The sequence below is a fragment of the Enhydra lutris genome, unplaced genomic scaffold (genome assembly GCF_002288905.1).
Source record: "Enhydra lutris kenyoni isolate GAN:26980312 unplaced genomic scaffold, ASM228890v2 scaffoldscaffold34, whole genome shotgun sequence".
Lineage (NCBI taxonomy): Eukaryota > Metazoa > Chordata > Mammalia > Carnivora > Mustelidae > Enhydra > Enhydra lutris.
Genome location: NW_019154118.1, coordinates 25,337,575 through 25,348,637, shown reverse-complemented (window position 1 = coordinate 25,348,637; position 11,063 = coordinate 25,337,575). Strand labels below are relative to the sequence as shown.

The 11,063-nt window shown below is 45.4% G+C and overlaps 1 protein-coding gene across 1 annotated transcript in view; it reads right to left on the bottom strand.

Moving 5' to 3' along the window:
* Positions 1-1,348: 1,348 nt before the first annotated feature.
* Positions 1,349-11,063, bottom strand: part of LOC111153767 (alkB homolog 8, tRNA methyltransferase) — a 57,295-nt gene continuing 47,580 nt past the window's right edge. Inside the window, exons 10-12 of the mRNA XM_022512990.1 lie at positions 9,792-10,048; positions 3,092-3,241; positions 1,349-2,262 (exon numbers count right to left, since the gene is read on the bottom strand). Of these exons, the coding sequence (XP_022368698.1) occupies positions 1,711-2,262; positions 3,092-3,241; positions 9,792-10,048 (959 nt within the window). The 3' untranslated portion in view covers positions 1,349-1,710. The remainder of the gene's footprint in view (positions 2,263-3,091; positions 3,242-9,791; positions 10,049-11,063) is intronic.

Below are 11,063 nucleotides of genomic sequence, written 5' to 3'. Positions count from 1 at the left end.
AACCTCAAATTGTGATATTAAGTCCTAGAATATCTATCAGATTAAAACTGCTTTTTAGGGACGCCTGGGTGGCTCAGTGGGTTAAGCCGCTGCCTTCAGCTCGGGTCATGATCCCAGGGTCCTGGAATCGAGTCCCGCATCAGGCTCCTTGCTCAGCGGGGAGCCTGCCTCTCTCTCCGTCTCTGCCTGCCTCTCTGCCTGCTTGTGTGCTTTCTCTCTCTCTCTTTCTGAAAATAAATAAATAAATAAAATATTTAAAAAAAAAACAAAAACCAAAAAAAATGCTTTTTAGCCCTCTGGGTTTTTTTCTTTCCATATCATGAACCTTATAAATTCATCTGGAGGGAACAATTACAATCTTGCAGTGAAATTCCATGACAAAAATAATCATTGCCTCACCTAAGACCTATCGGTCACCCCCGGTTTCTGGAAGCCTGATATTTGAAAACAAACATCACTCACACTAACAAGAGATACAATCGTCCAGGCATCATCATTCATGGAAAGCAATTTTTCTTGAAGTTGTCTTTTAAGCATTACGACTATAAAGCAATGCACGCCGGCAGTAAAATGGTTAAAAAAAAAAAAGTACTTTCCTTTCTGTGTGATCCTTTGAACTATGATCAACTTCCTACCTTTACTCCTCCTGGAAACTCGACGGAAATAGTAAGTTAACTGAGTAACTACGACATAGTTGTAGGTGAAAACTGCTGACCACACCCAGACGAGAACCAACTATGAATGAACTAGAAATACCCAACGGCGACACCGCAGCTTCGGCACTACGGGCATAATCAGGTCTGACTGACAATTCTAACTTCTGCTACTTAGACAAAGGAGTTATAAGAGCGTACAAGGTTGCCTTTAGCATCTAACTCAATGCATTAGGGGGACCAGTTAATTCTTGGTAATAAACTACCGTCAGGATTAGCGGTTATCTCAGCCATTCCATTTAAAAATAAATCTTTTGTTCTCGTACATCCTACCACTATCTTACTTTCCACCATGGCATTCAGCACCATCTAGCACACAGTGTCTGTTTATTTGCTTATTGTCTGTCCTTGTACAACGAAGTTCCAGGAGGGCAAGAGCTTTTGTTCTTGTTCGCTGCCCCACACCCAGTTCCTAGCACAGTAACCGATACATAGTGGGGTTCGGTGAGGATTTGTTGGATGACGTTCCTACTAAGGTGTGGCTATTATCTGATGGACTAACATCTTATCGAGCACCTACTATGTCCCGAGCCTGTGACAGTAAGGCAAGGGGACAGAGTGGTTATCAGCTGTGATTTTACAGAGTTAATCATCAAAGATAAAACTTCAGACAGTTCTCTACTGACCAAGAATATTTTCTTTATTAAAATGTTGTACAAATACATCACTAAGATTCTACGTGATTTAGCTCAATCAGTAACATGTACAGCAGAAGTTTATCTTCAATGTGCGGTTTTCTCGCCCCAAACACTTCACGGACGACCTTAGTCACTTGTACAAACCACCCTGTTCCTCCCCATGCAGGGACATAAAATGAGGTCAGCCACAGCAGGGGACAGGATGGGTCCTGAGTAATCTCCACTCCCAAATTTCTCTCAGGCGTGCTCCTCTGGGACTTTTCCACTCGTTTTCTCTTGAATGAAAAAGACAGTAAGTTTAGCCTCCTTTAAGAAAGCAAGTGAGCCTCTCTTGCCTGTCTCTGTCTTCACGGAGACAATCAGACCTTCTGAAGAACCACACACCAGTTGCCCTGGTCATAGTAGCTCTGCAGCAGGCGGACACCACTCAGGGTCCGGCAGGCCGCCTCCAGCTCGCCCTCACGGAACACGTGATAGTAACGATGGAACACGGCGCCCGGGGCCTGGGATCCTGCTGCACCAACAGGCTTGTCCTTCCCGGGGCTGCCCTTATGGTGCCAGGGAACCAGTAAGTCTTGAGCATGAAAAGAAGTCCTGTTAGTGTGAACAGGTAGCCTGGCATCCGTGACATCGCTGGCGTTACCCCCTTCCCCCGGGCAGTCGGGAATGGCAGGGACACAAGACGGGGCGTCCTGGTCACCCATGTCAGGCACCTGCCCTCCCAGTGACTCGGGCACCGCTGCTGCATCACTGTCCGTCTCCTGTTTCTTTCCTTGGCTAACTCTGTTTTCTCTAAGATACTTGGATTTCTTCTTATTATATTCCTGTTCCATCGCCCAGACATAAATCAGTGCCGTCCCACCAGGCCTCAGGAGTCGAACAAGTTCTCGGAGAGCCGCCACTCTGCGCTCCTAGTGAAAAAAAACCACGTTGCCCTTTATCGACCGAGAGGAAAGGCAGAGAGCAAACAGGAAAGTGTAAGTGACGACAGGGCTGTTTTCATTATGATGAACAGCCCAGAAAATCTCGCAAAATACAAAGCAAAAAAGAAGAAAAACGGAAACTTTGTTCTGTGACTGAGGGGGTGAAAAGTGTCAAAGAAACAGGGAAAAGGGCATTTTTAATTGTGTTAATAAAGCAGAAGCATAGGTGGTTATCCACTTGATTTCATTTTGAATTCAGGTAAGCTGGTCAGGTGTACGGAAATGCCTGGTAATGCCGGCTCGGGGGAAATCTGTAAAATCATTAATTAGGTTAGGGGAGAAACCCCTGACACATGGAAAAACAGGCTGTTTTTTCTTTTAAGAAAAATATAAAACATTAAATTCACTTGTTTCAAAACCAGGAACGTCTGTGACGAATTAAAAGCATGAGTGACAGCTCCGCAACACCTGAGTTTTGAAAAAAAGAAGACAAGCAGGCGGGAAGGAGGGGATAGCAAAGGTCAGGGAGACGAGTGCGAGCCCGTGGGCCAGGGAGCTCCCCGCTGTCTGACAGCTGAACTGCGGAGCCCCTGGACCCGGGAACACTCGGGCCGGGCCGCAGGCAGAACCAGGCCGCACTAAAAGCGTCCACCCCCCGCCCGCCCCCGGCCTCGCGGGAGCTCAGGCGCCGCGCACCTCCTCTGCTAAGGGGGCGAAGGGCCGGGCCACCAGGGAGAGGACGGGGAGACCGGAGAAGCCACCCGGGACCACGTCCTGCCCCGAGCTGCAGTTCTGGGGAGAGAGAGGCAACACTCACGGCGGCGGCGAGGTGGTGAATCACCGCGACGGAGAGGCAGGCGTCGCACGAGCCGCTGCGCAAGGGCACGGCCAGCGCGTCCCCGACCAGGGCCTGGAAGCGCCGCTCGCCGCAGATGTCCGCGAGGCTCTGGCTGCGATCACAGCCGATCTGCGGCAGAGAGAGAGAGAGAATCCCGGAACGGGTTGTTTGGACGCCCCGAGAGCCCCCGAGCCGCGGCGTACCCGCTAGCACACGCTCTGCGGCGGGAAAAGCTGGGAGGCCGGGAGCGTCTCAGTCCCCCCAGCCGGCGCGAAGGCCCGCCGGGTACCCGCAGGGCAGCCTTTCCCTCGGCACCGGAGTCGAACCGAACTCGGGGCCGCGCGTGGAAACGCAAGGAGCAGAGTAAAGACGACAGAGGTGGACACGGGAAGTCCCCACTGGCATCCAGTGCATCACCGACCAGAATCCAGAGCTTTGGGTAACGGAAACCATCCCCAAAACACAGACATTTGGTCCTTCGTGGGGGGCTACAGCTGTCTCTCAACACAAACTCTACTGTGCCGGCCCCCACAGCAGGAGGACGGCTGCGGTCTTTGCCCGCTTCTTTTTACCTTTCAATGCATATTACTGTACAATCAGAAAATAAAATCCCCAAACAATAAAAAAGTAAAATAATTAATTTCATTTTTTTAAAGCTTTGAGTCTTGTTTTGTTCACCACTTAACCCATATACATCAAGAATAAAGTGCTGAATTCAAACTTTATAAAACACTATTTAATTAAACCTTTTAGTCTAAGCCAACCATCATAGGGGAACAGCAGCGTCCCTTCATGTCCCCAGGCAGGGAGGCCTCTTGCGCCCTCCGCAGGGGCCTGGTTCTGCTTGACATGTTTGGGAGCAGGACTGTCGGTCTCCTCTCCAGCTCTGCTGTTATTTTTGTACCCAGTTGTGCTGTTTAGTCCCGAGAGTACCCTGTGTGAGCTTGTGTGCGCATGTGTGCGGAGGACCAGAGCAACGCACACAATACACAAATGTTTAGTCCCGAGAGTACCCTGTGTGCGCGTGTGTGCACATGTGTGCATGTGTGTGTGTGCGGAGGACCAGAGCAATGCACCATGTGCATAGGTAAACTGAGAGACGATGGGGGGAGCAGCATGAGAAATATTAAATCACTAATTAATAATTATCCCCAGGTATTTCTTCTTAACTCATTCTCTACAAGAGAGAAGAAGCAATGTGAAAGAATTCAGCAGACAGAAGGGGCCACCTCAAGCTTGGATTTGCTCATTTGAATTTAAGATGCAGTGAGCACTGATTATTAGGGTTCCCTCAGTCTATCCCAGAAAAAGAACAAGAGTCCTCATGTCAAAACAAGTCTTACTAAGTTAATCACACTGCCATGCTAGTCACACTTACTATGAATCTGCTCAATTTCTAAGTGGTATTAAACAGCTTCTATATTCCATCCCAGAGCTGCACTAATTTTTGAGGCATAATGGAAGGCACCAAGCTAGAGGTAAAGCACAGCAATGTCCCCTTGATATATCCTAAGATGAGAAAGTACGAAGGGCCCACTCCTAACAACAGCGGCACAATTCCCTATTGACTCCTGTCTCTACCTCCGTGGGATACATAACTGACTTACTACTTTTATGTCTTTTCTTCCATATTCTATGCTGCTGAGCCAGCAGCCACGAATCAAGCTGGCAATACTACTCACATAACGCGTGTATTACATTCCAGGGCTTGTCACCTTATTTCACAATAAAATTCAGTTAACGGAGTCAGAAGTCTCAAGTCGGTCCAATTCTGACAGATTGCTATAGATCTTGCTAAAAGTCAACAGGAAAAAAACCAACTTTACTACAAAACAAATACCAGGAGGGAGAGCTCAACGAAGAAGGAAAGTTATTACCCGAAAACCCACGAGAAAGCAGAACAAGAACAGCAGCCAAACCAAAACCAGAGGAAATGTCCTTCCTCCCACTGCCAGGCCACTGCACATCTGTATGGGGGGCTCCCCTGTGCCAACAAGAGACGGGGATGGTTTGACTCACAAACCAGCAGGTCGAGTGTAGACAGGACTCACGTCTGGTGCACGACCTCCATCCTGTGCTTACTCTGCCCGAGTCTTACACACAATCTTCATCAAATCATCACTAATTTACCCTCTTCCCTTTCTATTTTTAAATTTCCATAAGTCTTTGGCACCAAGGAAAGCACCCAGAATGTGAAGGGCTCCCTAATCACGTTGCATAATGTCAAGTGTGACAGAATATGGCTTATTTATAAATACAATTTATAAATACTCACATTTATTAAAGGACTCATGTAAGGCTACGTAATTCTGTGTGCTGGACAGTCAGTGACATGAAAACACACAATGGCTGGGCTTGAAATGCGTACTTACTAATTTTTAAAATCTTCAACAAAACATTAAACATGCAATTCCTGAAAGCCTGGTAAAAAATGAAAAAACATTCAACCTAGTGGTCAAAGGTGCAAACTACAAAACAAGGTTTCATTTTTCTTCCAGTGGAGTATTGAAAATATTTTAAAACCAAAACACGCCACGGTGATGGCAGTAGGAAAAACTGCTCTCTGAAGCGCTAAGACAGTACAAACAGATGCCACCGATTTCCAAGAGCCATCTGGTGCGCCACTTTTTAAGGAGGATAAAATGTTCACAACTTTTTTTTTTAAGTAGGCTCCATGCCCATCACAGTCTCATGCAGGTCTTGAACTCACAACCCTGAGATCAAGACCTGAGCTGAGATCAAGGGCTGGATGCTCAACCAACTGAGCCACCAGGCACCCCAAAAACATGTATAACTTTTGACCCAATAATTGTTCTTCTAAAAATTCATCCAAAAAAAAAATTATCCAAAAGACAAAAAAAGCTAAGTGAGCTAAAAAAAACAAAACAAAATTGCCTTTTAGCAGCCACCAGATATGACAGCAGATTAACGACCTCAACCCTGAACACACACCCTGAAGTTAGCTGCTGCTATTACACGGCAAATGAGGAAGACTTGTCTCACCACAGGTAAGTCATCCGCCCCAAGTTAAAATAGTTCAGTGGCAGCGCAGAGATTCAGACCTGGGCTTTTCTCACTCCAAACCCCATGTTCTTCCTTCCTGTCAGACTGTTTCTCGGGGCAGATGCTTGTCCCTGTGTCATTTATAAAAACCCCATAGTGAACATGAGGAAGCATCCGGAAGCCTCTCCCTCACCGAGTGTTATCAAGTCCAGGAACTGTGGAAGGCTACACACTCACATGGAAGTACGAAGTGATATGAATGAGTCATCAAGGTGTACGCACACTCGGGATGATACAGGTTACAGGGAAAACACGGGAAGGACATCTCTCACAACAAAGTGCTCTATTGGGGGTTAGGATTACAGGCAAATACCTTTCTTTTTAGTCCATTTTCTGAATTGCAGCTGTATTAGTTTTATTACTTTAAAAAATACCACATTTTTTAAGCTACTAAGGAAACAAGCACAATAGGGAGATGAGACTGGCAGTAAGGGGTTCAGAGTGTGCAGAATGGGCAAAGCCCGTCAACTACCATGAAAACAGCAAACAGAAGTCTCAAGCTAAACTAGCTGAATGATCTAGGAAAGCCACCAAATGACTGTTTAGTCATAAAAATGCCTACTTCTTAGGGTTGAGATGAGAACCAAACGAAATGATGTGTATTAAATGCTTCACTCCACAAATGTTATAACGACTACACAGAACAAAGGGTGGGCACGACTTCTCATCCTGGGTTCTAGATACACAGAGAAATCCAGGCATCCTAGTGCCTCAGTGTCTGTCATTCTGAGTCTGTCCCATCTCCTTCAAGGTTACAGGACACAGCACTGTATATTCCGCTTTGCATGTGAGAAACTGAAGGCAAACTCACAGGTTTGCTCCTCACCACTCAACAAACCATCAACAAGCTTCCATCAGCAAGTAGCTGGTTTCTGCCACATCTGAGATGACAGCGAGCTGTTCTGTCAGCAGAGTTGGCCTTTAAGATCTCTGTTAGCAGAACGCCACAGAGTACAGACCCTGCCGCTGGAACAAGGTTCTAACACTTCTCCTGACACCCCGGAACCTTGGGCCTGTTTTCCTGCTGGTAAAATGGGAGCAGTAATAATGATCTCCCACATCCTGTGAGAAAACACAGCTCAGCACTTTGCGCACACTGTTAGTGGCCATTCTGTCCTTTCCATTACTGGGGTAGTCAATGGTTCACACACAAAGCAAAACAAAAGCAGAAATGTTCAGAAGGGTCTTACACAAACACATCTCCAATTCTTATATTATCAACAGATAACTGGCATTATTATTATTAGCTTTGCAATCCCAGCTATTTACAGCAACCAAGAAAGTTCCTACAATGTATTAAGTAGTTATTTATCTGAGAAATCTGGGCTGAAAGTGGTCTGAGACCAACGCAGAGAATCATCACATAGTGAGTGAGTCGGGCTGAGCTCTGGGTATATACTATCTCATCTACTGCTAGTAAAGGCGGAAAGTTTCCTAAAGGTATAAAGTCTTTGCTTACAAAATTTACCTCTGAACATAGAGGCAGCAGCCAGTGCTGATGACAGAAATGAAGAATAACTAAAGACATCTAAAAAATGAAAAGCAGAGGTGCTTGGGTGGCTCAGTTGGTTAATCATCTGCCTTTGGCTCAGGTGATGATCCTGAGTCCCAGGATCGAGACCCGAATCGGGCTCCCTGCTCAACAGGGAGTCTGCTTCCCCCTCTCACCCACCTCCCTCTCACATTCTCTCTCTCCTTCTCTCTCATTCTATCTCTCAAATAAATACATAAATCTTAAAAAAAAAAGATACCCCTGAAACAAATAATACATTAGATGCTAATTTTAAAAAAAGAAATAAGAAAAAAAGAAAAATACCCCTGAAACAAATAATACATTATATGTTAATAAAAAAAGAAAAAGAAATTAAAAAATGAAAGGCAGCTTATAAAACAATTTCCATGAGGGCTTAAGCTAATATTTTAAAAATACATTTTGTTAAGGAATCATGTAATAATACTATAAACATTTTTTTTAATTCTGAGGCAATCCTATGCGTGCATACTTAAAATGAATGTCCCAGGTGACACCCCCTCATGAATATCAAAAACATGCACATATTTTCAGGCTCAAAGACAGCTGCTCAAAATACATTCAAATACACGGGCGGGAGCTTCAGCAGCTTCCCTCTACCATCCGTGACTCCATTTCTGGTATAACGAACACCAGACACAAGGCGTCTTCATTCCCGCACGGAACCAACACCTACGGGAGCCTTCCGTAGGTCAGGCCCGCAGCAGGCTCTGCAAATCGCATGTGCCAACCACAAAATGAATAAAAATAATGGAAAGTGACTATATTTGTGATTTTCTAATTCTTCCACATGAATTCCTTCTTGAACAGATTCAGATTTTTGGCAAATCATGTTTCTCAACTGTAACAGGATAAGGCGGTCGGGAGGACTCCGTTCCACCCAGCTTCGTGGCCACGGGAGCTGTCGGGCTCGATAAGGCCGTGGGTTAGACCACGAAGGTGCAAGAGCAGAGCTCCCTGAGGGACGTTCTGGACAACACCTGAAGATGACAGTCTCAGAAGACATCACTCCGATTTTAAGTGGCACACCGAGAATTCTTCCACGTGAACAAATCTAACTCATTAGACCTTATTCTTCTTAGACTAAAATTAAATTGTAAACATGATGACAATACATGGATACTAATGTCTTATCTCGATGAAATAAAATCTGTCTCCTAATGCATGAACTCTGCCTTCCCTCAAGCGCAGCATAACTCACTTTGCTCATGGAAGAAGTAAAGATACAGACGATGTGCCAAGTGATGTTCTCTGGGGACCCGTGGGTGCGCACTGCTCTCGTTGTCCCTACCCACCCTCCTGACTCTAGTCCTCCTGCCCCTAATCTTGAGAAAGGGAAGCTTCGGTCCTCAGAGCCGCACTGACATGGGTATTTACAATAATGCGCCAGTGTAGGGAGAACGATCTCCTTCCCAGCACGGCAGAAAAAAAAGTGGACCGCAGGAAAGAAATCATAGCAACTGGAAACAGAAATGTGGCGACAGAAAGAAGTGGATTCAGATCCTGCCCCTTGAGCTGTAACGTCAATCACATGGTTTAAGCTACTCAAGCCCTGGTTTCCTCAAGAATAAGACACCAACAAATAGTAACCTTTACTTTTTCCTACTGTGAGTAAAAGAACACTGTATTTGGCGTCAGAGGCATGGGTTCAAGTTTCAGCTCTGTCCCCTAATTACAGGACATCAGGGAAGTAATATAGTCTGTGAGTCCCAGCTGCTTCATTTATAACAGACGGATGAAAATATCAGCTTTAACTTCCTCACATTTAGAAGGATCGAAGCAAAGAAAGTGGATTCTCTAAATATCCTTTCTGACCTGTAAAAAGTTTAATAAATTTAAGGTAGTTTTACTGATAAAATAATCAAAATCTAAAGGAAGGGGAAAAACACACACATACACTACAAATAATGGCATGCATGCCCACAAATTCTCAGGGGAATTAAAAAAAAAAAAGGAGTACTCATAAATTTTCCATCTGTTGGTTATAACTTTTCATCAGTGACCTAAAAAACAGCATTCTAGCATAAGGCAGAAGGTGATAATAACAGACAAAGCCAAAAGGGAGCCAGAAGCAAAGTGACTTACCATGTATAGGTCCTGATTGATGCCAAGATACTTTCCGTTTCCACAGCCAACATCGGCCACTAATGAACCACTGGGCAAAGCTTTCAAGAAGTCCACGACACGCGGCCACGGGGTGTGCCTCGTGCTGCTGAAGTGCCCGGCAATCTCCTCGTAGACCCGATGGACGTGCTCCCGCTCCAGCTGCGAGGCTTCTCCAGCGCTCCTGGGAAGCGACGGGGAGGTCTGCTTCGTCCGGCTGTCACAGACCAGAGGGTAACCTAATGGAAAAGGAAGGCAATACAAACCTTTTCTTTCTATCCAGTGGTTCATAAGGTATCATGTTTTCTTAAATGAACTAGCAATTCAATGCAAATTCGGTGGTAAGAGATACGCAGGCTCTGATTTAACAGTTTAAAAACAGCTCTTACCCAACAAGTCCAATTTCGTGAGTGAGGGGCCAAATAAAAAGAAGGGGAACATCCATCCGCAGTAAGACATGAACTGCAGTTCTACAACCGCCTAACAATGCAGGTGCCTAGTTCATCCGGGGATGAAGGGTCCTTTAATTTAGGAAAGCATCTTGATGGGCCTGGCCTAACCAGAAGAAATTTAGCGAATTCACAGGAGTTAGGGTTTTTCTCTTGGTGAGCAAAGGAGACAGGAGTTCTGGGGCCCTAGCACTCTGAGGAAAACAACAAGACCTAGGAGAAAGTGTCATTTGGTTATGACCACAAGCATTTAATGAACACCATTTGAAGCAGTTTGTACGGATGGCCTCAATTCTTACTGTAACACCATGAGCTGGAACTACTGCGTCCATTTCACAGATGAGGACACTGAGGCACAGAATGCTAAGTAACAATCCTGAAGTGACAAAGATGGTAAGTCACAGAGCCAGGATTTGCACACAGGCAGTGGGGACTCAAGAGCCCACAATCTCAATGACAACAGAATCAACACACCCTAAGGAAAACACCATCAACTCAAGGAGATGACAAAGGAAGTTGAGGATACACTGTTATCCTAATTAACATCCTAATTAAATGGATTCTGAAGTTGTTCCCTCTTCCCTGCAACCCGTCTAACACTCATTTTAAATCCTAGCCTGCTCGAACACGGCAGGGATGTCCATTATCACCACTGCTCTTCAACATAGTACTAGAAGTCTTAGCCTCAGCAATCAGACAACAAAAGGAAATTAAAGGCATCCAAATCAGCAAAGAAGAAGTCAAACTATCACTCTTCGCAGATGATATGATACTATATGTGGAAAACCCAAAAGACTCCACTCCA